The sequence below is a fragment of the Pan troglodytes genome, chromosome 1 (genome assembly GCF_028858775.2).
Source record: "Pan troglodytes isolate AG18354 chromosome 1, NHGRI_mPanTro3-v2.0_pri, whole genome shotgun sequence".
Taxonomy (NCBI): Eukaryota; Metazoa; Chordata; class Mammalia; order Primates; family Hominidae; genus Pan; species Pan troglodytes.
In genome coordinates, this window is record NC_072398.2 from 20866663 (window position 1) to 20893952 (window position 27290).

At 49.2% G+C, this 27290-nt stretch overlaps 2 protein-coding genes across 3 annotated transcripts in view; one reads left to right on the plus strand and one right to left on the minus strand.

Moving 5' to 3' along the window:
* Nucleotides 1-27290, minus strand: part of RNF187 (ring finger protein 187) — a 35336-nt gene that overhangs the window by 5437 nt on the left and 2609 nt on the right. Inside the window, exons 1-3 of one of the 2 annotated variants that reach the window (XM_063790953.1) lie at nucleotides 2616-2813; nucleotides 1644-2521; nucleotides 496-588 (exon numbers count right to left, since the gene is read on the minus strand). In XM_063790953.1, coding sequence (XP_063647023.1) covers nucleotides 496-588; nucleotides 1644-1706 — 156 coding nt within the window. In that variant the 5' untranslated portion in view covers nucleotides 1707-2521; nucleotides 2616-2813. Of the gene's footprint in view, nucleotides 1-495; nucleotides 589-1643; nucleotides 2522-2615; nucleotides 2814-27290 lie in introns of those variants that run through there. The other variant, XM_016950034.2, reaches the window with a different exon arrangement.
* Nucleotides 24771-25980, plus strand: H2BC27 (H2B clustered histone 27). The gene has a single exon (XM_054659893.2). The coding sequence runs from the start codon at nucleotides 24805-24807 to the stop codon at nucleotides 25183-25185; it is 381 nt and encodes a 126-aa protein (XP_054515868.1). The 5' UTR covers nucleotides 24771-24804; the 3' UTR covers nucleotides 25186-25980.

The window sequence follows — 27290 nt, forward strand, 5'->3', positions numbered from 1 at the left end:
TAAGGTCAGGAGTTTGAGACCAGCCTGGGCAACACAGCAAGACCCCCACCTCTAGAAAAGCGTTTTAAAATTAACCAGGTGTGGTAGCACATGCCTATAGTCCCAGAGGCTGAGGTGGGAGGATCGCCTGAGGCCAGCTCGAGCTGCAGTGAGCTACAATCATGCCATTGCACTTCAGCCTGGGTAATGAAGTGAGACTCTGTCTCTTGGGAAAAAAAAAAAAAAAAAAAAGAAGTAAGTCTGATGCTGCCATCACCTACAGGTAAAATGTGAGGAGAAAAAGAGGCTTCCACTGGCTTTGGCTAGATTCTATTTGAGAAATACAAACACATCCTAAAAAAATACCCTGAAGCTCACCAAAGTCCAGAGGCCCCTCCTCCAACCAACCAGCTGAGCAGTTCAGAGGCCTGGCCCACTTGGCCTGGTGGTCCCTTTGTCTAGAGCCCTGAGCCCACAGTCCCCTCATTCCAGGCTGCCCCAGGTCCCCCCACTTGCCTTCCACACTGCAGCTGCTGACTCTGCCTGGCCATGCAGGTCCCGGGCGTCATTCAAGTCCTTTCTCATGATTTCCACAGACCCCTTGTTCTCCTGGAAAGAAAAGAAGGTCACCAGGGGTGGGCAGAAGCTCTGGGTCCCCCAACCCAGCCCAGTACTGAGGGACATCACCCCAGCTGACTGCACAGTCTGACCATCCCAGAGATAACCTCGAAGTCCTGTTGTCTAGGGCAGCGTTCAGTCAAAAGGTTTCTTGGGCTTCACACCTATTCAGAAGGATCTGAGTGCTGGGGCTAAGGGGACTGTCTAGGTGGGTTTAGGAGTTCTGTGTCTGTAAGTGGCCCTGTTCAGTGTGAGTTCGGCCTGTACCAAAGGTCTGCACAGCCTGCCCTACACCCTGCCCTGCCTGAGCCGGATGGGGGTCGCTCTGCCTGGTGGCAGGACCCCCAATGCAGGAGGAGCACCCAGGGACACAGTCTGGCTGGCTTCCCCTCCCCTGTATTCAAGAGCAGGACCCCAGGCTGGCTGTTGTCTCCTATTCTGTGTCCCACAACCAACCCGCCATGGGCAAGGCTCCAGACTCCCGGACCCGCTGCTGCCAGACTCTCAGAGCGGGTTTCTGAAAGATGGGAGAGGGGACAGGGGGTGCAGGCGAGGGCTGGGTGGCCCGGGGAGCAGACGAGAAGATGGGCCAGGCCTGTGGACACAGTGGAATACAGAGGGGCAAGAGGCGTGATGTCTCCCCCAAGGGAAGAGTGAGTGGAGGAGTCAATCTGTAGGAACTAGAGGGGGTCTATGAGGGCGAGACAGGGCACAGCTAGTGATGGGACCACAAAGATGGGCGCTGGTGGGGGAAGGACTTCGTAGAAGGTAGGGGGTGGGGAGATAAGGCACCGCCCAGCAGGGGACACCAAGACGGGGACGGGGACCAGACTCCGAAGAGACGCAGGAAATATGGGGAGGCAAGCCGCAGGAGGGAGGGGCCCAGCACACGCTGGAGCGGGGACCCGTGGCGGTGAGGGGAGGGGGACAATCCGGGGACAGGAACAGTGGAGACGGGAAGGGCCCAGGGCTCAGGGGGACCGGGGCGGGGGCGGAGAGGCGCAGGGCACCGTCCGGGGTGGGGCACGGGACCCCGCGGCGCGCACCTTGCCGCGCAGCGCCTTCCTCCAGCGCGGTTCCCACTCGGGCGGCTCGGGGCCCGCAGCCATACGGCAGGCGGCGCAGAGCGGGCCGGCGTCGGCGCGGCACAGCAGCTGCAGCGCGGCCTCGCTGGCCGGGCCGTCGCGCGCGGGCGCCGCGGCCGCCTCCTCGAGCGCCAGAAGGCGGCGGCTGAGCGGGGGCCTGCCAGGCTCCACGGCGCGCTGCCAGCAGTCGTCGGCGCACTCGGGGCACGGGAAGGGCCCGTCCTCCTCGGCCCAGAAGCGCACCACGCACGCCCGACAGAAGCGGTGGCCGCAGTCGGCGCGCACCGGTTCCCGGGGCGCGCGCTGGCACAGGGCGCAGGCGGCCTCGGCGGGGCCCGCAGGGAGCGCCAGGGCTGCGGGCGGCGGGGCCGGCAAGGGCGCAGGAGCGGCTGGGGAGGGCCGGAGACCTAGACGGCCGGCGACCGGACGGAGACCAGCAACCGGACGACGACGCCAACGCCGGGGACGCGCACGGGGCGGGGTCGGGGACGCGCACGGGGCGGGGTCCGAACCGCGGAGCGCTCTGCCGACGAGATCCTGGCAGCGGTGTGCTGCAGCCGGAGGTCCTGGCCGCGCTGCGCTCCACAGACAAGATCCTGGCAGCAGTGTACTGCATCCTTAGGTCCTGGCCGCGGTGGGCTTCTCCGCCTGGATCCTAGCGGCGGTGCGCTCCTCCGCCTTGATTTTGGCAACTATGCTCTCCACCTGCAAGGTCCTGGCAGCGGCGCACGTCACCCCGCAAGTCCTGGCAGCTGCGCGCTTCACTCTCCTGCCTGCGGAGTGGCCCAAGTCGTATCCTGAAATCTTACTGGGACTGTCCCTTCCTACATCAGTAACTCCTGCGAAAGAGGGAAACAAAGTTTTATTTTTACTTGAAGGTTCCATTTTTAAAATGTTGTTTTTGTAAGCTGCTAGGATCTGAGCTGCGCGTACCCCCGCGGTAGCTCGCCCGCGTGGGCTGGGGACGGGGCGGGAAATGGCCTGCGTGGGCCTCCTCCGCTGCTCTCATCCTGCACGGACCCGCCCTGCATGGGCACGCCCTGCGTGCACGGGCCTGCCCGCGTGGACGTGCCCTGCGTGCACCCTTCCTTCAGGGACCCGCCCTTGAACAGCCCTCCGGACGTGGACACTCGTATACGCCCACCCTGCGTCGGATCTCCCTGCGTGGACCCATCCCGCTGAGCCTCTTCTCGCGCAGCCTCCCTCTGGCCCCCTGGGAAGCTACCCTGGTTGTCCGCTGTCTCCTGGCTGGGGGGAGCTCTCATTGATTCTGTGATGATGCATAACAGAAGAGCATTTGTTAGCTTTTCTTTTCTTTTCTTTCTGTTTTGAGACAGCCTCGCTCTGTTGCCAGGCTTGAGTGCAGTGGCGCGATCTCGGCTCGCTGCAACCTCCGCGTCCCAGGTTCAAGCGATTCTCCTGCCTCAGCCTCCCGAGTAGCCGGTATTGCAGGTGCCTGCCACGACGCCCGGCTAATTTTTGTATTTTTAGTACAGACGGGGTTTCACCATGTTGGCCAGGCTGGCCTCTAACTCCTGACCCCGTAATCCACCCGCCTCTGCCTCCCGAAGTGCTGGGATTACAGGCGTGAGCCACTACACCCGGCCGTTAGCTTTTCTTTAAATTTAAAGGAAAGAAATAAGCCTTTGGGAAGAGCAATCTGGTGTTTTTGTTTTTTAATTATTTTGAAAACAAGCAAGCATGGTTAAAATAAGATTGTGCAAGTTTTGCATTTTAAAAACTTAATCTGGGCCGGGCGCCGTGGCTCACGCCTCTAATCCCAGCACTTTGCGAGGCCGAGGCGAGCGGATCACAAGGTCAAGATATGAGACCATCCTGGCTCATGGTGAAACCCCGTCTCTACTAAAAATACACAAATTAACCGGGCGTGGTGGCGCATGCCTGTAATCCCAGCTACTCAGGAGGCTGAGGCAGGAGAATCACTTGAACCAGGGAGTCGGAGGTTGCGGTGAGCCAAGATCGTGCCACTGCACTCTAGCCTGGCGACAGAACGAGACTCTGTCTTAAAAAACAAAAACAAAAAAAAAATTTTATAAATCTGTATTCCAAGCAAGCGCAGGATCTAATGAGGTATTTTTGTCTTTGTGAAGATTTTTTAAATCGACTTGGAAATGCACTAGATGCCCGTGGGAAACATGAATAGTAAACCGAGGTTATTTCTGTGTAGTAAAGATTAGAGGCTTCCAGCCGAGCCTTGCTGATATTGTTGAGTCAACTAGGAACTTGCTGGAGAGAAAAGTAAAAAATATAAAAAATGAGCAAACTTCATAATGAACTAATCTTGTGAATGAGAAAATATCAAAAATGATAATTAAAGGCAAATAGCGAAATTAGGAACATTGTAGCCACAAATATACAAAGAGTTTATAAAATTAGGTAAGGAAAAGCATGATGGAAAATACACCTTGTCATGGATTTTTCAAATCACAAAAAAAAACACACAAATGATTGAACACACATGAGAAAAAAATGTACACTCTGCCCAGTTAAGAAAGAGGAAAATAAAACGAGACTCTCTTTCTTTCCACTATTAAGTAAGCAGACCAAAAAAAAAAAAAAGGAAACTTGGCCGGGAGCCGTGGCTCAGGCCTGTAAACACAGCACTTTGGGAGGCCGAGGCGGGTGAATCATCTGAGGTCAGGAGTTCAAGACCAGCCTGGCCAACATAGTGAAACCCTATCTCTACTAAAAATACAAAAATTAGGCTGGATGTGGTGGCACACGCCTGTAATCCCAGCACTTTGGGAGGCTGAGGCAGGTGGATCACAAGGTCAAGAGATTGAGACCATCCTAGCCAACATGGTGAAACCCCGTCTCTACTAAAAATACAAAAATTAGTTGGGCATGGTGGTGCACGCCTGTGGTCCCAGCTACTTGAGAGGCTGAGGCAGGAGAATAGCTGGAACCGGGAGACGAAGGTTGCAGTGAGCCGAGATCATGCCACTACACTCCAACCTGGCAACAGAGCAAGACTCCCTCTGTCTCAAAAAAAAAAAAAAAAATACAAAAATTAGCCAGGCATGGTGGCACATGCCTGTAATCCCAGCTATTTGGGTGGCTGAGGCAGGAGAATCGCTTGAACCTGGGCGGTGGAGGTTGCAGTGAGCCGAGATCGCACCACTGCACTCCAGCCTGGGCAACAGAGTGAAACTCCATTTCAAAAAAAACAAAAAACAAACAAACAAACAAAAAAAACACTTGATTCTGTGAATACTGCTTGTAATCCACGTAGCAGTATTGATTAAGGATTTTCTGATTGGAATTCCTTTTCTTAGAAAACAAACTATAAAAATAACAGGAAATGAAAATAAAAATTGGGTTGTAAAAAATTGGGCTGTTTTGTTTTGTTTAGAAATGTGGCTGGGAGAGGTGGCTCATGCCTGTTAATCCCAGCACTTTGGGAGGCTGAGGTGAGTGGATAGCTTGAGCCCAGTAGTTCAACACCAGCCTGGGGAACATGGCAAGAACCTGTCTGTACAGAAAATTTTTAAAATTTAGCTGGGCATGGTGGCACGCACCTGTGGACCCAACTACTTGGGAGGCTGAGGTGGGAGAATCACCCGAGCACAGGAGATTGAGCCTGTAGTGAGCCATGATCATGCCACTGCACTCCAGCCTGGGAAATGGGAGAATTTTTTAAGACCTTGTCTTAAAAAAAAGAAAGAGAGAGAGAGAGAGAGGTGGGGGCGGGGGGTGGGGGAGAGAAGGAAGGAGTGGAGGGAGGGAGGAAGGAAGGAAGAAAGGGAAAAGAAAAAGAAGAAAGGAAGGAAAGAAAAAAAAGGAAGGAAGGAAGGATAAAAAGAGAAAAAGAAGGAAGGAAAGAAAGAGAGAAAGGAAGGGAGGGAGGGAGGAAGGGAGAGGAAGAAAGAGAAGAAAGAAAGAGAAATGTATGTCATATCACTATTCATTTTGGAGAAAAAAAAAAAAACCTTGAAGGCCCAATACTGGGGGCATGGCTTAGCAAATGGTAGCAGTCATGAACTTGCACATGTGTGCATTAGAGACTTTTGGAAGTAGACACTGGCAAAGATTGTTGCCTGAAAGCCTCTCTCCCTTACCACCAGCAGAATCCACATTGTGTGGTGCCAGCATCCCCACTTCCCAAGACAGGGTGGCTGGTGTAGGTGCCAAGGGGAACCCTTGGTCCTCTCAAATTTTGATGAAAAATTGCAAAAGGCTGGTCGCGGTGGCTCACGCCTGTAATCCCAGCACTTTGGGAGGCCGAGGCTGGCAGATCACAAGGCCAGGAGATGGAGACCATCCTGGCCAACACAGTGAAACCCCATCTCTACTGAAAATACAAAAATTAGCCGGGCATGGTGCTGCATGCCTGTAGTCCCAGCTACTCGGGAGGCTGAGGCAGGAGAATCGCTTGAACCCAGGAGACGGAGGCTACAGTGAGCTGACATAGTGTCACTGCACTCCAGCCTGGGTGACAGAGCCAGACTCTGTCTCAAAAAAAAAAAAAAAAGCAAGAAAGAAAAATTGCAAAAGGCAGATCAATTGGAGAAAAGGCAGACACATTTATTTACTGTGTCTATACAAACCTAAAGATATGGGGGAAATCGTCCTTTTTTTTTTTTTTTTTTTTTTTTTTTTTGAGACGGAGTCTTGCTCTGTCACCCAGGCTGGAGTGCAGTGGCGCGATCTCGGCTCGCTGCAACCTCCGCCTCCCGGGTTCAAGCGATTCTCCTGCCTCAGCCTCCCGAGTAGCTGGACTACAGGCACGTGCCATACCGCCCGACTAAGTTTTTGTATTTTTAGTAGAGACGGGGTTTCACCGTGTTAGCCAGGATGGTCTCGATCTCCTGACCTTGTGATCCGCCCACTTCGGCCTCCCAAAGTTCTGGGATTAGAGGCGTGAGCCACCATGCCTGGCCAAGATATGAGGGAAATCATCCATTTTTATGCTTAGGTTCCGCAAGGTATGGACAGCCATGCAGGAATAGAATTGGGCAAATAGGGTCGGATCTAATGAGAAGAGCCTAAGTGGGGACACCCAGCCAGGCCTGTCTGTCTAGATTCTTGTGGCCTCTCTGAGCAGTCTTCCTTCCTTCCTTCCTTCCATCCAGGACCCTCTCTGGAGTGAGGGTCTTAAGATCTACAGTCCAACAAGGTAGGTCAGATCATTTCTTCATGGCTGGGTTTTACACAGAAAGGCAGAAAGAAAATTAGAGTCATATTTTTTAAGTGTTATGGCTGGCTTTGGGTTCTGGTTTCTATGACTCACCTTGAGGAAGAGGGATTCTAGTTTCTATGGCCAGACAGGGGAGAATGAGGGGCTAGAGACAGAGGGCCAGAGAAGGTCAGAGAAAACTTTTTGCTTCTGAGGCTGCTTAGGATGTCCTCATTTTGGGTCTTGTTTTCTGAGCCTCCTGGCACTTCTCTGTCCAGCCTCCCTCCTCTCTACCCTCCAGATTAGAGACTGAGCCTGATGCCGTTTGAGCACTCAGTTGGGTGGGGAAAGAGTACTCCTCCTCCCTCATCTGCCTCTTGAACTGTTTGGAAAATTGAAGGCTTTCACTTTCTGATCAGAGACAGGATCAAAGTGGGCAGTGGGTTTTTTGTTTGTTTGTTTGTTTGTTTTTTCTCAGCATGACATCTCATAGATTCCACAAAGACAGAAGAACATTGACGAGTCTTGGATGTCTCTGGGCTCTTGAATTCCCATCGCATTGGCATCAAAGAACTGAATAAGACACTGTTCCGCCACAAAACGGTGCTGGATGCTGAACCATCATCTTCTCAGGATAATATTTTCAACTGATTAATGTAAAATATTTGGGGATTTCACTGGCAACCAGAAAAGTATGTGAATATTTTCTCTAAGAGTGCGATGAAGTCTTTTTTTTTTTTTTTTTTTTTTTTTTGTGAGACAGAGTCTCACTCTGTCCCCCAGGCTGGGGTGCAGTGGCACAATCTCAGCTCACTGCAACTTCTGCCTTCTGGGCTCAAGCAATTCTCTTGTCTCAGCCTCCCGAGTAGCTAGGACTAAAGGCACCTGCCACCACGCCCAGCTAATTTTTGTATTTTTAGTAGCGACAGGGTTTCACCTTGTTGATCAGGCTGGTCTTAGACTCCTGACCTCAGGTGATGCACCTGCCTTGGCCTCCCAAAGTGTTGGGATTACAGGCGTGAGCCACCACTCCTGGCCAGTCTTTTTTTTTTTTTGTAAGGCAACAGAAACAACCAAAAAATGGATGACTAGAAGAGAGGTAAACGATTCTAATTATAGGAAATTTTTGAGACAGTCTTACTCTGTCACCCAGGCTGGAGTACAGTAGCATGATCTCGGCTCACTGCAACCTCCGCCTCCCGGGCTCAAGCAATTCTGCCTCAGCCTCCCTGGTAACTGGGACTATAGGCACACACTACCACACCCGGATAATTTTTGTATTTTTAGTAGAGATGGGGTTTCACCATGTTGGCCAGGCTAGTCTCGAACCCGTGACCTCATGTGATCCACCCGCCTCAGCCTACCAAAGTGCTGGGATTACAGTTGAGAGCCACCACACCCAGCCTTAATTACAGGAAATTTTAATCCCACATTTACCTTGTATATTTGATGTGTCTTTTGTTATATGTATTTTATGGCATTGCGGGTTACCCTGTTTAAAATTGTAGTCTCACAAATCAGAGTGTACAAAAACGAATGTTGAAGAGGCCATAAACTGTGTATTTAAAAGAAATATGGGAGATGCAAGGATGTTTGGATAGGAAGATATGACTTGGGAAATCTCATGTCCGGCACAGGGAAAAAGGAATCTGAAGTAATTCATTTTCATTGCTCCTAAAAGGCAGAAATACAACTAAGAAACACAACTTCCTACGTGGTATGAAGTCACTCTGCTCTTCTGCCTGAGAAAATTGTCAGAATAGAAATGGAGTCACGAATGTTCACAAAACCCTGACCAATAGGATTGGAGAAGTCCTGAAGAGAAGATTGTCGGGCTTGCATGCCTGATTTAAAAAAAAAAGAGACTACAAAAACCACAGCCTTGCTCAGAGGACATCGCCAGGGTACACAAAAAAGACATTGGCAAGGACATCTCCCCAGTAACCTCCTGTTTAACTTCGGACTGGTGTCACCCTTGTTATTGATATTTCTAACCACAGATAATTATTTCAAAACAATTATGTAATTCTTCTTATTTTTTTCCTTTAAAAACCTTTGTCTTCCTTTACCTCTCTGAATACGCACTTACTTTTTACTATGGCACACGTATTCCCATTGCAATGCTTTATTCCCAAATAAATTTCTTTTAGAGAGCTTGTCTCGGTTTATTTCAGTTGACACCAAATTTTCTATGTGTAAGTGAAAAAAAGGTAGGGGGGAATCATAAAGTGTCAAAATGGAGAGATGTCTTCCAGATGGTTCAGTCCAGTCCCTGTGTCTTACTAAAGGAGACTAAGCATGTTAACACACACACACACACACACACACACTCCAACCTGCTGAAAATAAAGTCTCTTTTTAAACATTTCTGTCTACATTGTTCTGCTGTTAGAATTGCACTGGAGGACGCCCAGCTGGTGTCCACTGGGGAATCTGCAGAGTTGCTTGCTTGGTGTGTGGGAAAACACTCCTGCCAACATCTGGTGGCAGAAGGGTCATGTTGAGTGGAGAGTTGGAAAAAAACATGTCCATTGATTTTTCCTGTATGTCTTGAGTTGCAGGGAATGGAAACCCCTTTCCTTTAAGCAAGGAAAATGGGTTTAACAGGCAAGGTACTTGGGAGTGTGTGTGTGTGTGTGTGTGTGTGTGTGTGTGTACATAAGAGGGGGCCCACACAGGCTGGTGATAAAGGTGGACTCTGAGCTGAGATGTATGCTTTTTAACTAGAGCCTTGTGCCTGAGTAGAGTAGCATGCAATAAATGATACCTGAGCAGTTCTGTACCTACACCAGATCTGTTTGGAGGGCACAACTCATGCTGCATGTTTCAACCACAGTCAAATAAATAAATACAATTCAAAATGTCTTCTTGGCTCTTCAATCTCACATGCATTTAGGCAATCCCACCCTTGCCTCACTAAAATGAGTGCCCACTGATGACCACAACCTTATCCAACATGGTTCTCAAATCGAGGACACATTACAAACGGGCTGATGGCATCAACTCCCACAAGCCTCTGTGTGCTGCTTTGATGTGTCAGGAGCTTTAGGTTGCGGGTGACAGGACCTAAATGCAGATGGCTGTAAATGACAGTGGAGGAGGGTGGCCTGTGGCTCCTGAGACTGCAAGTGCAGCCTGATACTGTCAGGCAGTGTGAGCCCTGGGAGCCTGGGGATGTCCCAGGACACACACTTCTTCCTCCGTCCTCTTCCTCCTGGGTGGTCCCCCTACAGCCCCAGGCAATTGTCTCCTCAAGGCCAAATGGCCAGGTCGGGCTTCCATTGACAGCCATTCCAGCCCAGCAAATCAGAGCTCCCCTCCTCCAGATATCCAGGGTGGGTGTTGGGCCAGGCACTGATGCCATTATCATGACCACGGAAGGGCCTGAGGACCCAGTGGTCAGACCTCCCATCATGGGCTGGACCAGCTCCGGCCAGAGAAAGAGGATGCATTCGAGCAGGGCCCAATCCCAGAGCCACACACCAGCTAGGGGACAAGGGAGAAAAGGAAGGAAATGACGAAGGGGCCTGATTAAAAAAGAAAGAAAAAAAAAAAAAACCACAGCCTTGCACAGATGCCATCGCCACCACAGACAAAAATGAGGGACTGTGGTCACCTGCAGGGCCAGAGACAGCATGGGTGGGCTGGGCTACCATCCATACCTCAACATCCAGGAGCCCTGGCCTCTCTCACTGCAACCCTCCACGCAGGCAGAGATAACGTTCACAAAATTAACCGCTACCCTTAAAGATGGCGAATATTAAGCTAACTGTATTATCCAATATTATGGATAGCCTTTGCATAATTTTTAAACCTTTCAACTTAAAAACTCATGTCAAAACCAATTACTCAATGTTTCATTTTAAATGCAATTGTAATGGTAATCTTTTCAATATTTCAGATGTCAAAATTGCTCAAAAAATTAGGATTCTAAATATCTAAATATACCTGTGAAAGGAAAATAAATCTTGGGGCCCCAAAGTCACTTGGCTAAAGAGAAAAGTCAAGCTGGGAACTGCTTAGGGCCAACCTGCCTCCCATTCTATTTAAAGTCACCCCTCTGCTCACTGAAATAGATGCATATCTGATTGCCTCCTTTGGAAAGGCAAATCAGAAACTCAAAAGAATGCAACTGTTTGTGTTTCACCTATTTGTGACCAGGAAGGCCCCTCCCCACTTTGAATCTTTCTGCCGTTGCTTCAGGTTTTCCTGCCTTTCCAGACTGAACCAATGTACTTACATATATTGACTGATGTCTCATGTCTCCCTAAAATGCATAAAACCAAGCTGTGCCCCAAGCACCTTGAGCACTTGTCGTCAGGACTTCCTGAGGCTGTGTCATGGGTGCCTGTCCTCAACATTGGCAAAATAAACTTTCTAAATTAACTGAGACCTGTCTCAAATTTTCAGTTCAAATACCTAAGGTATTTCTATTTTATTTACTTACTTAAGAGATGCATTCTCAGTGTCCTTTAGTTCAATCTAATCCTTATGCCTATCAAAAGACAAAATTACAACAAATTTAGAGACATAATGTTTTTTAAATTATTATTATTATTATTATTATTATTTTGAGACAGGGCTTTGCTCTTGCTCTGTTGCCCAGGCTAGAGTTCAATGGCGCAATGAGGGCTCACTGCAGCCTCCACCTCCCTGGCTCAAGCAATCTTCCCACCTCAATCTCCCAAGTAGCAGAGACTACAGGTGTGTGCCATCAAGTCTGGCTAAGTTTTAAAATTTTTTGTAGAGAAAAGGTTTCACCATGTTGCCCAGGCTTGTCTCAAACTCCTGGGCTCGAGTGATCCTCCCACCTCAGCCTTCTAAAGTGCTGGGACTACAGGCATGAGCCACCATGCCTGGCCTAGAAGCTAAGATATTTCTAAACTGAAAGTAATAATAATAATAGGTATTATTATTATTATTCTAAGCCTTTGATTCACTATATATAAAGCAATTCCATAATCCTGACCCAAGCAAATTTGGCTTTCTCTCCCAGGTCCCTGAAGTGAATGAATGATAATCTCTGTTCAGATCCTATCACTTGGTTCCCAGCTTGAACCGGGATGTTGACAAAAATACGGACTAGAGCACAAAAGGGCCTTGCTTGCCTTGCACACCCTTCAGACATAAGTTACAGCTCTGTGGTTTCTTCCATCTAAAACTTGCAACCTCCCTGTCTCAATTGGTTCAGGCCGCTGTGAAAGGAAGATAGTTGGACCCCTTCAGGCTGGGAACCTCTCAGGTCAAATCTACCTCACATGCTATTCAGTCATCCCTCTGCTCACAGAGATTGATGCATATTCTGATTGCCTCTTGGGAAAGACTTATCAGACACTCAAAAGAATGCAACCATCTGTCTCTCTCATCTACTTGTGACCTGGAAGCCCCCAGTACAGTGGGGGTGGGGCGGCCTTGTTTTGAGCTGTCTCCGCCTTTTGGGATGGAGCTAATGTACTTCTTAATATATTAATTGATGTCTCATGTCTCCCTAAAATGTATAAAACCAAGCTGTGCCCCAACCACCTTGGGCGCGTGTTGGCAGGACTTCCTGAGGCTGTGTCACGCACATGTCCTCAACCTTGGCAAAATAAACTTTCTAAATTAACTGAGACCTGTCTCAGATTTTTAGGGTTCACACCACCATAACACTGCAGCAGAGAGACTGGGTGCCATAAACAACTGAAGTTTACTTTCTCATGGTGCTGGAGGCTGGAGTCCGAGATCAAGGTGTGAACAAGGTCATTTCCCCCTGAGGCGTCTCTCCTGAGCCTGTAGATGCAGTCTCCTCCCCGGTCCTCATAGGGCCATCCCTCCTTGTGAGTCTGTGCCCTAATCCCTTCTTATGAGGACAACAGACCTATGGGAGTAGGGCCCACCCCAAGGAACTCATTTACCTTTATTTCCTCTTTAATGGCTCTGTCTCCAAACACAGCCACATTCTGAGGTCCTGGGGGTAGGACTTCAACCTGTGAATTTCAAGGGACATAATTCACTTTATAACAGCCCCCTATCCAAACAAGCAGGTGAGCACCAGCCAGGTTTCCTCCCAGCTCCTGTTTGAACTGGACTTGCTGGCCCTCTGGGGATACTTGGATTCTTGCACTGACTGAGGGTTTGTGTGCATCTGAGGTCATTGTTGACGACAGCCCTCTCTCTAGACATGGGACATCATAAGATGTGGGCTAGCCAGGTGCGGTGGCTCACGCCTGTAATCCCAGCACTTTGGGAGGCCGAGGCAGGCAGATCACCTGAAGTCGGGAGTTGGAGACAAGCCTGACCAACATGGAGAAACCCCATCTCTACTAAAAATACAAAATTAGCCAGGTGTGGTGGCACACGCCTGTAATCCCAGCTACTCGGGAGGCTGAGGCAGGAGAACCTGGGAGGCAGAGGTTGCGGTGAGCCGAGATCGCACCATTGCTCTCCAGCCTGGGCAACAAGAGCTAAACTCCGTCTAAAAAAAAAAAAAGAGAGAGAAAGAAAAAAAAGATGTGGGCTAACTGCACAGACCTAGAAAGTTGCGGGGCAGGAGCATCAAGGATCAGGACATTACTGGTGTGTTATCAGCATTGCCCTGCTTCTGATCAACAGGGTGGACAGCTTAGGAGCCAAGGGAAAACTTCCCCTTTATCTTCTGAAGTTTTGTTATAAAATCAGCTGACAGAAGGCAGATTGCTAGGAGGAAAGGCTTACACATCTATTAACATGCATGGGGAGAATCACAGGGTGGTTACCCCACCATGCAATGGGGTGCAGAGGCCTTTATTCTCCTCTTAGGGGAAAGGGAGATAAGGAAGTGTGCATTATTTTAGGGGGATAGTAAATATTTTTTAGGGAAATTCAATGGGCTTGAAGAACATACAATGGTCTGGGACAGTCTGTTGGTTTGTGACAAAGACGGCTTCTACCAGGGCCAATTTTATAGCTAAAAAATATATTTACAGCTAGAAAAAAAAGGTCTGTCCAGGCATGTTGACCGACTTCAGTCCTCATTCCTGTGATGAGAGTTCAGCCGTTTGAAACTCAGGGAAGGGATCGGAGGCCATTGTTTTCTGCTGCAGCAGATAGGGGAATTTCAGAGAACCGCTTCATCCAGTGCTTTGGGAGAGACAGAAGATTGGGAGACAGGAAGGAGGGGAAGGTCAGAGAGACCTGGAGGCTTCTTATTCAGTTCAGCATGTCAAAGCGCTGGGGTATCAGTTTCTAAGCCCCAAAAAGAGCAAACAGCATTCCTGGCAGGATAGAGGAATGCAAGTGTAGTAACCATGCCTTTGATTTTCTATATTTTCAGAGGCTTTGACATCCAGGGCCTCACTGGCCATGGAGGGACAGCTTCTCCCGGGGACAATTTTATAGCTAGAAAAAAAAATTTACAGCTAGAAAAAAAAAACTACTGGGATTGTGCATTTCATATACAAACTCACCAACCCAGAGCCCACAGCCCCAACCACTCATCTATGGAGCTGTCACACTCCAGGCCACTATCGTCTCTCTCTGTTATTTTGGTTGGCACTCCAAATTTTCTATGTGTAAATGGAAAAAGGGTGAGGGGGATCACAAAGTGTTGAAATTGAGAGATGTCTTTGAAGGGCACAGTCCAGCCCCTGTGTCTTATATAAAAGGAGACTAAAAGGAGTACATCAGGTTAATACCTACACATATTGCCAACCTGCCAAAACTGAAGACTCTTTTAAAAATTTCCCATTTGCATTTTTCTGCTGTCGGAATTGCATTGCATTGGAGGACACCCAGCTGGTGTCCACTGGGGAATCTATAGAATTGCTTTCTTGGTGTGTGGCCCAAAGCACCCCAAGGTTAGGCACCCAGAGCCTGCTGGGCTTATTCAAACCAGCCATTGTGAGCTAACCTAGTCTGCCTTGCCTGCTCCTTCCAGTGAAAACCACAGTAAAGGCTCCTGCCCACACTTTCCCCTCCCTCCATCTGCCTCTTAACTGACCCTGGCGCTATCCCTCGTGGCATCGAAGGCTTAGCAATAGCAAACCCCTCCTCTTGGGAACTGTGAGTAATAAACTGTCTTTTCAATGGTGTTTGTCTCCTGATCTGTTGGCCTCACTGTACCTGAGTAATTTATTTTTATTTTTTTAATTATTTTTATTTTTATTTTTATTTTTTTTGAGATGGAGTCTAGCTCTCTCTCCCAGTCTGGAGGGCAGTGGCACGATCTCAGCTCACTGCAAGCTCCTGGGCTCACACCATTCTCCTGCCTCAGCCTCCCGAGTAGTTGGGACTACAGGCGCCCACCACCATGCCCAGCTAATTTTTTGTATTTTTTAGCAGAGACGGGATTTCATCGTGTTAGCCAGGATGGTCTCGATCTCCTGACCTCGTGATCCACCCACCTCAGCCTCCCAAAACGCTGGGATTACAGGTGTGAGCCACCGTGCCCGGCCTTTAATTCTATTTTTAAAAAGTGAGAGGAGGCCCAGAAGAAGAGATGGCAGGGAGTCCTGGCTGGGCTGCAGGATTAGGATTGTGGGTGGGGCATCCAGGGACCATGTACATAGTGAGGGTTTACACAATAGAGATGTGACCAGGTGCTGGAATTTCTCAGTGCCCCAATGCAGAAACATGAACTGGTTGGAGGGAGACCAAGTGCCAGGGAGGAAGTTCCTAGGCCAGATGGGGGACTCATCTAGAATGCCTGCCCGTGTGTGAGCAGCACCATGGTGCTGAGCTAGGGAGAGAAGTGTGGCCATTGACTAGAAATGGAGAAGAGTGAGATGACACCACCAGGGTTTCTATGTGGTGTGCGTCCCTTGGAGTGGAGAGCTGGGGTGAGAAGGTGAGTTCAGTTTTGTAGAAGATTCAGCTTGAGGCTGGAGCCTTTGAGGAGTGTTTTTAAATCTCACTGGGGGCCGGACACGGTGGCTCACACCTGTAATCCCAGGACTTTGGGAGGCCAAGGCAGGAGGATCACTTGAGGTCAGGAGTTCGAGACCAGCCCCCTGAGGATGTAGAGTAAGAAATGTTAGGTAGGTGTGTGGATATCAGAACCACATTTTGGGAAACCCTCTCCCCAAAAATTGTATAGCCCATAAGGAGGAATTTAGGGAAGTTGTTACTACAGGTGGGGACAGGGTGGTGTTAGAAGCTAGACAGGAAGAACAGGAGGGAAAAGCATTCAGAAAGCACTTGTGTAATTGCATGCACAGCTCTCCCTTGGACAAGGCAGCGTGGGTTAAGGGTGCTGACCCCTGTCCAGTTGAAAATCCAAGTATAACTTTTTTTTGAGTTGGGGTCTCACTCTGTCGCCCATACTGGAGTGTAATCACAGCTCACTGCAGCCTCAAACTCCTGAGCCCAAGCAGTCTTCCCACCTCAGTCTCTCAAACAGCTGGAACCACAGGCCTGAGCCACCATGGCCAGGTAAATTTTGTATTTTTTATTTTTTGTGCAGATGTGATCTTGCTATGTTGCCCAGGCTGTCTCAAACTCCTGGCCTCAAGCAATCCTCCCACTTTGGCCTCCCAAAACATTGGGATTACAGGTGTCAGCCATGGTGCCTGGCCTTCACATATAATTTGACTCCCCCAAAACTTAACTACTAATAGGCTACTGTTGGAAGCCTTACCAATAACATAAGCAGTCGATTAAGGCAAATTTTGTATGTTCTATATATTACATACTGTGTCCTTACAATACGGTAAGCTAGAGGAAAGAAAATGTTATTAAGAAAGTCCTAAGAAAGAGAACATGTAGTTACTATTCATGAAAAGGAAGTGAATCATCATAAAGGTCATCCTAGTGGTCTTCACACTGAGAGGCTGCAGAGGAGGAGGAGGGAGAGGAGGGCTTCATCTCGCTGTCTCAGGGATAGGGGTAGCAAAGGCTGGAGAAAAGCTGTGTATCAGTAACCCTCGAAGGTCAAATGCTGGTTGCTCAAGGGTCAGCTGTACAGTTGAGAACCCATGCAGGTGTAGGCACAGGGTAGATAAACGGTTAAAATAGCAAACCAAACAGGCCACAGCCCTCCTGCTAGAGAAAGTATAGGAGTTTCTTACTTTTCTGGAAGGAAGAATTTTTTGATTACGTGTTAGAATTTATTTGATGGTCCAGCACATTAATGACATCATGTAGGGGGAAAATACCCTCCACCCCATCAATTCTTAGTTGAAACTGACCCCTGTTATAAAAGACACATTAGCAAGAGTCACAAATAGCAGCTTACTAGCAGCTACCTTTCCTAGATACATGCGTGGCCCCCAGAGAATGGGTAGTCCTCAAAGAGGTGGCTTTGAATTCCCGCTTTTATGGTATCTTCAACAAAGAACAGTAAATCTGCAGAGAAGTGACAAGATAAGAGAGATGAACTTTGAGTCTCTAGGAACAGCAACTTGGAGAAAGGCACGTAAAGGACACATGAAGTCTAGTTAGTAGCCCTTGCTAATGCAGATCCCCTGGTAGCATCTCCAGTCAATAAAGGTGCAAAGTTGTCTTCAGTGCTAACCTCCCTTCTCCCTGGTGAAGTGGGGTGGGGGCTGGATGCCTTCTGTAAATCCATGTCCTGCTTTTAGCCACCCAGAGGGAGGGCAGTGAGCTCTCCTGTATACTTTCTTCTCCATTGCCCTGAGCCCAACAATCCCTCATCTTGCAGGAGGCATATTCTGCTCTTCCACTGGAACAAAATGCCCCCTAGGGGTGACTTAAGAAGACAGCAGGGTGCAGAATCTGAGGCTACAAAACAAGACTAGAAGACTTGGCTGAGGAGTCCAGTCTAGACTCAGGTTAGCTTTTTTTTTTTTTTGGAGGCAGTATCTTGCTTTGTCACCTACGCTGGACTGCAATGGCACGATCACAGCTCACTGCAGCCCCCTACTCCCAAGCTCAAGCGATCGCCCCGCCTCATCCTCCCAAGTAGCTGTGGGACGATAGGCGCAGGCCACCACGCCCGTTAACTTTTTAAATTTTTTTGTAGAGACGAGGTCTCGCTATGTCGTGTCACCCAAGCTGGTTTTGAACTCCTGGCCTCAAGTGATCCTCCAGCCTCCTTTGGAGGACACAGATGGACAGGGACCCGGTGGCCAGCCCATTTTCCCATCCCGGCCTGGGAAAGAAGCGTCAAACGCACTCGGGAAAATAACCCACTTTACCTAGTTAATGTCTTGGGCGGTTCTGGGAAAAGCGTTTCTGCGCAGTCCAGAGACCTGCACCTTCATCTCCAGCCCGCGCCCCACGGAGGCGGCACCGGAGCCGGCTGCCTTAGGTGTGTTGGTGACGTGCTGGGCGGGTCTGGCGGACCAGCCTCGCACCTCTTCGGGCGCAACGCGAGTGGGTTCCGTCTTGGGTTCCTGCGCGAAGGGGCAGCCCAGGCTCAGGGCATGCGGCGCCAGGGTGCTCTGCTTCACGGATGCCGGGGTACCGCAGTGCTGGGGTGCCGGACGCAAGGGTGTCAGATGGGGTGCTGCTGGGATTATAGGGGTCACCAGTTGCAGGGATGCTGGGGGTGCTGGGGTTACAGGGGTGTGGGGGCAGAGGATATGAATGCAGGGGTGCAGTGGTACCCGAGTGCAGAAGTGCAGGGGTGCCGGGAGCAGAGTTGTCAAATGGTGTGGTGCTGAGTTCACAGGGGTGCCAGGGATAGAGAGAAGCCCCGGCACCAGAGTGCAGGAGTGTTGGGATGCTGGGGCTGCAGGGGTGCCGGGGAAGATGGTTACGCAGTGCAGGGGTGCCGCGGTGCTGTGACGCCCCAGTACTGAGGGGTGCAGTATCCAGTTGGTTCTAAATTCATTCTCACCCGCCTCACACCACAAACCAATTGGCTGATGCGCCTTCTCGAGCTTTCCAAAGCCACCCTTCATTCCGCTGCCTCTCTGCGACCCTCGGTTTTATTTCTGAGTTTGGAATTTGTTGTATTTCATGCACGTTTGCGCCTTAATGTTTTCTCCCCAATCTTTGCATGTCACCAAGATTTCCCGACACCCGTGTGGCACAGGGATGAGGCTGCTTCGTGGTTTACAGGGTGGAGGAGGCCGGCTTGCGTGTTCCTCAGGGTAAATCGGGGATCAGTCCAGCTCCCCTCCCCACCCATCCCCCGGAGCCCCTCCCCCAACTCCTGCTCCCCTCCCCGCCACCCTCCCCCACCCCCCTTCCTCCCAGCGTCCCTCCCCGCATACCTGTTGTCTCCCATCTGAGAGCCCCTCCCCTCCCAACCCGCCCCACCCCGGTATCCCCCACTTGCCCACCTCCTCCTGCACTCCCCCTGCACCCCTCCTAGCCCACCATAGGGCACCCCTCCCCGCACACTCCCCGGCTCTCCCTTCCCTGGTGGAAACCACCTCTCCTGGTTAAATAATAAATATTTATTATTTATTATTTATTACATAAAATTCCCTTATGTCTTGTGATAGGTACGTTGCCGGTTTCCATATCTTCTCCAAATGCTGCTTGAAGCCACCAGCTTCGCAGTCAGCAGCCCGTAAGATATTTAATTGCAGTACGTAAGAAGAGAAATCTGTGGTATAATATTAGCTTGGGGAAGGGAGATCACTGGCCTTGAAGAGCTTTTCGCCAAAAGCTACTGTAGGGCAGGAGCTGCTTCGCTGGGTGGACAGGGCCACCAAAGGCCGCCGTTCAGGTTACCCCAAACCTGCTGCTCAGGGAGCACGCCTCGGGTTCCCAGGCTGGTGCCCTCGCCCGGGCCTGCCTCTGTTTCACTGATTGGCTTTCATGCTCCTGCTTTGCTTCTGCATCCACACCACCTGTCGCTGGCATTTGCAGCTCTTTTCTAAGTGCTGAAATGCAATGGAAATCAGCACAAAAGCTGCTCCTGCGGACGTGGGCGCTGGGAATCAGCCGGTGTGCCTCCTCGACTTGGTCAGAGGGTCTGCCCTCTTGGGCATCAGGTCCCCGGGGGCACCGGCCTTTGTCCCCGGTGCTCGGAGCGCTGGGCTGGGGACCTCCCAGGTGCCGGCCCGGCGCAACCCAGTGCCTTTAAGCAGGGTGGGGGCGCGCCGGGAGGAGGTTGCTCTCAGGCGCCCCAGGAGTCGCCCCTGATGGAAACGCGCCTTGGCTGTGGCAGGAGGGCCTTTGTCCATAGGATGTCAACTGGAAGCCCTGAGAAGCGCAAGGCTGCCCAAACCCTTTTTTCCTTCTTTACAATCCTGCAAGCATTACGGGAGGCCCCAATGTTCCCTGCAGAACTCCATAGCACACCCTGTCATTTCAGCCACTCCCAGTTCCTCCGCTTTAAATCCTACAAGGTTCCCTCTAGTCCTTGAGAAGCCTGGAAGCCTGTCCTCTCTGTATCTGCAGGGTGCTGTCCCTCACACAGATCCCACTCTACCGGTGGGGTCTGGATGGAGCATGTGCATTTGCCATTGCAACGTGCAATTTTATTAAATGCTTAAAAAAATAGAGACAGGGGTCTCGCTATGTTTGCTAGGCTGGTCTTAAACTCTTGGACTCAAGGGATCCTCTTGCTTGGGTCTCTCAAAGTGCTAGGATTACAGGCCTGAGCCACCGTGCTGCACCTGTGTTAAATGCTTGTTTGTAAGACTTAAAGGGACCTGGCTTCTTGGCTGGTGGGGAAAGCGCTCACTGCAGGAAGCCCTTATCCTAGTAGAGAAGCATACATCATCTAGAGCTGCACAAAAATCTAAGGTGTAAAGATGGACTGATTTCATGCATTCAGTTATTCATTCAACACATTTGTGGACTGGCTTCCAGCCCAAGTACTGTACTGTAGAACGATTAAAGAAGTGCGGGGGGCAGGGGGGAGGTGTTTATTATTTTTCTTAATCATCTAAACCTGGTCACTAAGCTAGAGGCCACTGTTTCTTTTTCTTTTTTCTTTCTCTTTCCCTGTCCTTCCCTCCCTCCGTCTCCCCAGCTGTCCCTCTTCTTTCTTTACTTCCTTCTTTCTTTCTTTTCCTTCCTTCCCTCTCTTCTTTTTTCCTTCTTTTCTTCACATGAGGAAAGCTTCAAGTTTACTCCATAGTGTCCGTCTGCCAATACATCATGTTGGTCTTGATCCGAGACACTGTCTCAATTGGCTCAGGCTGTTCTAACAAAATGCTACAGAAGGGGAGACTTAAACAACAGAAATTTATCAAAGTCTTTGGGGGAAAAGAGACCTGTGTGGGAAACATAGAAAAACCCTGTCTCTACAAAAAAAAAAAAAAATTAGCCAGGCATGGTGGCACGCACCTATAGTCCCAGCTACTTGGGAGGCTGAGATAGGAGGATTGCTTGAACCCAGGAGTTTGAGGCTGCAGTGAGCTATGAATCACACCACTGCACTCTGGCCTGGGCAACAGAGCAAGACCCTGTCTCAAAACACACACACACACACACACACACACACAAAAGACATTTAATACAAACTGCACATTACAGTTACATAACACATACATTTTGTGTCGTTATTTTCCCCCAAAGAGTGCTGATTATCCAAGGCTAGTAGTCTGAGATCAGGGTGTCAGCAGGGTTGGGTTTTGTGAGGTCACTCTTACTGGTTTGCACCTAGCCATCTTCTCCCTGTGTCCTCACATGGTGCTAGAAAGCGATATCCTAAAATGAAGACCTCAGAAGCAAAAAACTTTCTCTGATCTCCTGCCTTCCTGTCTCAGTCCCATTCTCCCCCAGACTGGCCATAGAAACTAGAATACCTCTTCCCCAAGGCAGGTCATAAAAACCACAACCCCTTTCCCCAGAGCCAGACACAAACCCTAAAAATATTACTCTAACTCCTGCCTTTCTGTGCAAATGCTGACCATAAATTCTCTGGGCCACCTTGTCTGGTTGTAGGTCATAAGACTCCCATTCCACAGAGGGTCCTGTCTCATACCCAAGAGGAAGGAATGCCATGCAGAGAGGCCAAGAAGAATCTAGACAGACAGGGCTTGCTGGATGTCCCCACTCAGTGTATTAGCAGTAGATCATGCCCAATCCTATTTCTACATAGCAGTCCATATTTTGTTGAACCTAAGCATTAAAATAGACAGCTTCTTCTGTATTCATTCATTCTAAAGGCTTTTGTGTCACACTAAACTATGATCAAATAAATGTGTATGCCTTTTCTCTTTTAATCTGTCTTTTGTCAGCTGATTTTTAGTGAATCTTCAGAGGGCAATAGGAAAGTTTTTCCTTGGGCCCTGCAGCAGAGAGAAAGAGAAAAGCAAGCTGTCTTGTGTCTCTTCTTATAAGGGCATGAATCCTACCATGCCACTCCACCCTCATGACATAATCATCCCCCAAAGGCCCCACCTTCTAACACCATCACCCTGGGGATGGGGGTTTTCAACCTAGAAATTTGGAGGGAACACAGACATTGAGTCCCTAGCAATCACCACCCATGAGAACCAGGACTGATTTCCTGACACCACCAAGCAGCCACCATATGGTGGGCAGAGCAAACCCTAAATCTTAGTACCTGAAAGACATATTCTTACCCAAAGTCCTTAGAATGCCCACCTCCTATCCCACTCCAAGTTTTGTTTCAAACCTTTCCACACCAGTAGGAAGCCAGGAAGCCTTAGTAAGAACCTGGTGGGAAGACCAGCATCTCACTGGGCTGGCAGGACCAAGGCAAGCAGTGCTATATATGTACATATATTAACACTTGTTAAACCATGGTGAAGAAGGCTTCATTCAGGACGGTGGAGTAGGATTAGGACCATTGCAGTGGGATTCTGCAGCAGGGTAGAGAGATTGGGCTCAATTCTGAGTACCGCACTGACAAGTGGAAATTTATAGACAGGAGTAGGGTAGATTAGTGGATAGAACAGTATTAAGAGGAGACATCAGGGCCGAGTACGGTGGCTCATGGCTGTAATCCTAACACTTTGGGAGGCTGAGGAGGGTGGATCACTTGAGGTCAGCAGTTTGAGACCAGCCTGGCCAATATGGCAAAACCCTGTCTCCACTAAAAATACAAAACTTAGCCTGGCATGGTCAGGCATGCCTGTAATCCCAGCTGCTCAGGAGGCTGAGGCAGGAAAATCATTTGAACCCGGGAGGTGGACGTTGCAGTGAACTGAGATTGTGCTACTGGGCAACAGAGCAAGATTCCATCTCAAAAAGAAGAAGAAGAAGACATCAGGTGTGAGGGGGATTATGGGTAAACAAACCTCACATGGCTCTTGCTGGAGGCAGGCAGGGTGATCAGATATCACCTGGGGATGGAGGATGAGGAACCCCATCAGATAGCACAGAGGGTGATCAGATATTCAGAATCAGGGGTTCTAGTTAAACTGACTTGGCGGGGCTCTTCCTAAAACTGGATTTCACAAGAAAGTGCACAGATGGACCCAGGAGGAGGTTCTGGAGCCTGACCAGAGTTTGGCCAAGCAGAGAATCTTTGTCAAAGGGCTGTTTGAGAACTAAATTGAATCAAGTATTTATTAAGTGGTTACCTAGCCAGCTCTTAGTGAGCACTCTAGAAATGCTTGTTAAATCAACCACATATTTCAAAAGGAAGCAGATAAAGTGCTTAATGCTGGGTATGCCCAAAGCCACTCAGGGAACCCACAGTCTCAAGATGCCCAGAAGACCTCAGAGGACAGACTTGAATGTAGAGGGTACTGCCTCAGCTCACAGGCTTATTCACAAGCAGATACTGACTGGGCCCCTGCTGGTGCCACACTCTGTGCTCTGGAGCCTCAGACATGAAAGCCACATCCTTCCCTGTGAGTTAAGCTTAGTCAGCATGCTAGTGGGAGAGAAAGGTTTGTGCTACATATTTACGTGATGGATCTGCCCGGGGCATAGAGCAGGCTCTGCTGAGGTAGCCCAAGCTGCTTATGGCTGGATCAGTCCTAAGAAGGAAAGGCGCTAACAGGAATTAAGCACAAAATAGATGCTGGGCACCCTGCCCGCTGCTTCACACTCATTAATGCTCAGCAACGCTATCAGGCGGGCACTGGCAGCCTTATTTCACAGATGAGTATATGGAGGTGTGGAGAGGTAAATTATCTGCCCCAGCTAGGGCAGATAAATGACCTCCGGACTAGGGCTTCTCAAATCGTCAAGTGCACACAAGTCTATTTAAAATGCAAATTCTAACTCAATCAGATAGGAGTGGGCCTGAGATTCTGCTTTTTTAACCAGCTCTTCGGTTGAAGCTGAAATACACAACACCTTACGTTTCTTCATTGGGAATTAATAGAATGGCGGGGAGAGGGGCGCAGCTCGGAGACAGTGCCTTCTATAAGCCTGCGCTCTGACGGAGTTAGAGCAATCACAGTACCCACCTCTCGGGGATACCGGGAAACAAATGAGATCGCCCATAGCAATCCCTTTGCATTACGGCTGTCACTTCGAAGGGGTTTGGGGAGATCTTAAAAACAATAGGAAAGACTAAGTTTCATTTGAAACCCATTCAATTTCTCCAGTTAAAACTCTGCCTCATGACAATTCCAATTGAAGTACCTTAGCATGTTTTCTGTACTATTTTCTGTATTTCCTAACGAACCGTTTGGATTTACAATTGAATTCTGAGAAGAATGCATCTCTTTGATCTTTGGAGGAATGGAGGGAAGGGCAAGAAACGAAGGGTTAAGGTCGTTGCAAACTGCCATTCCCACCGCCACCTCCCCTTCTAAATAAGCACTAACTACCCCTCCCTAGCTGTGGGCCTCAGAAAAAAAAAATGCCCCCATGTATGTGCCTCACAGCCAGAGAAGACCTCAATTTGGGGTTGCAACCGTTTTTCAGTTTCTCTTTAGCTACCTCCAGATCCGCTGCGGACACAAAAATCTCCAGGTTTAAAACAAAGGCTTTGAACAAAGATGCGCAACCTCAGCTCCGGCGCGCGGCGGATATGCCTTGGGATTGGTTGGACCGCCGTCCAATAGGAAAGAAGAACCGGACTCTGCTATTTACAGAAATTCCTCCCAGTGGCGGCCGCGGCGTCAGGCCGTCCAATCAGACACTACAAATTTGGAGCCTTAATTTGAATATAAAGATGGCAAATAGCCCTGCCCGCCCCGCGTCCGCGTTCGTCTTAGGCGCTCTTGTCACCTCGCCATGCCGGAGCCATCGCGGGCGGCTCCGGCTTCTAAAAAGGGCTCCAAGAAGGCCATTACCAAGGCGCAGAAGAAGGACGGCAAGAAGCGCAAGCGCGGCCGCAAGGAGAGCTATTCTATCTACGTGTACAAGGTGCTGAAGCAGGTGCACCCCGACACCGGCATCTCGTCCAAGGCCATGGGCATCATGAACTCCTTCGTCAATGACATCTTCGAGCGCATCGCCAGCGAGGCCTCCCGCCTGGCGCACTACAACAAGCGCTCCACCATCACGTCCCGCGAAATGCAGACGGCCGTGCGCCTGCTGCTGCCCGGCGAGCTGGCCAAGCACGCCGTGTCCGAGCGCACTAAGGCTGTCACCAAGTACACCAGCTCCAAGTGAGGCGCGTCCCGGCGCCCCGAACCCAAAGGCTCTTTTCAGAGCCACCTCCAAGCTCCAAAAGGAGCGTGCCACCTGGTCTGGTTGTGACCTGTGATTCAATTGGAGTAATGAGGGAAAGTAGACTGAGCCGTGGGGGCGCAAGTCTTAGAGATAAAATTAGGCTTCTTGTTTGTAACGGCATATTTCCCTTAGAAAGGCTGCGTTCGTCTTGTGTTGGCCACAGGCAAAGTCAGAGAGGGGGCAGTACAGGCGATTGCGCCATGGATCCCATCCAAAGATCTGTGTGTGGCTTACGCCCTGCGCGCGAGGAGCGTGGGTCACCTCCGGGAAGATCTTGTGCCACGTCCCCGCCCCCAGTGCCTCCTGGCGGCTGAGACTGGAGGACTTGCTCACTGAGGTCCGGGGTTGGAGGTGAGGGGGTTATCGCGCCGTCTGGGCGGAGGCGCTTGGGTCCGTCCTTCTCCCGCCCCTTTCCTCCCTCCTTAGCCACAACTAGACACTGTGAGCTTCTAGCCAAAACCATTTCAGCAGCGTTGCGCCTAAGCAGCTCTTTATGCCACGCCTTCCTGCTTGAAACATCAAAACAGCAGGCTCACAGATCTCCTTATCACTCAGCTAAAATTTCCCCAATTAAGGGATTCTCGTATTTTACCCCCAAAATGTGTGTGTGTGTGTGTGTGTACGCATATTACACAGTGAAAGATTATTTTGAATAATGCAAATATAGTGCTTTTTAAAAAAATTCCAGCAAATCATAGGAAAAATAAGTATGATCTCTGGATGACACATTAAAAACTAAGGCATGCAGGCCTGACTGGGGCCCAGGCTGTCCTCCCCCTAAAAATACCCCATACCGGTGACACCCCAACCACGAATACCTGAGAGCCACCCACCCTCTAAGCAGAAACATTGCCTGGAATTAGAATTCGGTTTCCAGGCTCAGTTCCCACTGGTAGAAGATGCACTCTACCCAGGCTCAGTTCCCACTGCACACTCCCAACACAATGACAGCCACGCATTTATCAACATTTAACCTCTCTGGCCTCATAAAGTATATCCATTTTCTTGGGTTAGTTTCTTCTTAAAGGGAGTTTTCTTTCCTCCAAATTCTTTTTGTAAATAGGCTTTATTTTTTAGAGCACTTTTTCAGAGCAATATGCTTTTTTATTAGTAGTACGTAATAGTTGTACATATTTGGGGGGTACAAATATTTTGATATACGCATAGGCTTAACAATCAAACCAGGGCAACTGGGACATCCGTCATCATATTCACACCCTCTTTAGGTCGAGATCATTCCAATTCCTCTCCTCCAGCAATACAACTCATTATTGTTAACTACAGTCACCCTACTTTTCTAACCAATACTAGATGTTACCATTTCTTCTAAGGGTATTTTTGTACCCATTAATCAACTTCATCTCCTCCTTTCCCCACCACTCTTCCCAGCTTCTGGTGACCAGCAATCAACTTTCTACCTCCATGAGATGCATGTTCTTAGCTCCCACGTATGAGTGAGATCATGCAGTATTTGTCTATCTGTGCCTGATTTGTTTTACTTAACATAATGTCCTCCAGTTCCATCCATGTTGCTGATGACGGGATTTCATTTTTTTTAATGGCCAAATAGTATTCGAATGTGTAAATGTACCACATATTCTTTATCCATATATCTACTGATGGGCACTAAGGTTGACTTTCTATCTTGGCTATTATAAATAGTGCTGCAATGAACATGAGACCGCAGACATCTCTTTGATATACTGATTTCCTTTCTTTTGGGTATATACCCAGCAATGGGGTTGCTGGATCATATGGTAAGTCTGTTTTTAGTTTTTTAAAGAATGCCCATATTTGTCTCTATAGTGGCTGTACTGATTTACATTCTTACCAGCAGTGTACAAGCATCCCCTTTCCCTGCGTTCTCACCAACATTTGTTATTTTTTGTTTTTTAATCAAAGTTGCTTTAATTGGAGATGATTCCTTCCAAATTATTTTATTTACTGCATAATAATTAGCAAATCTGACTTGAAATTTCCATCTGAGATGGGTGAGGGGCAATCTCTTAAATACATGTCAGATTGTATGCCAGTCTGGAGGGATT

What these genes read in the sequence shown, in the direction of transcription:
- H2BC27 (XM_054659893.2), top strand. Translation starts at nt 24,805, where the DNA reads ATGCCGGAGCCATCGCGGGCGGCTCCGGCTTCTAAAAAGGGCTCCAAG.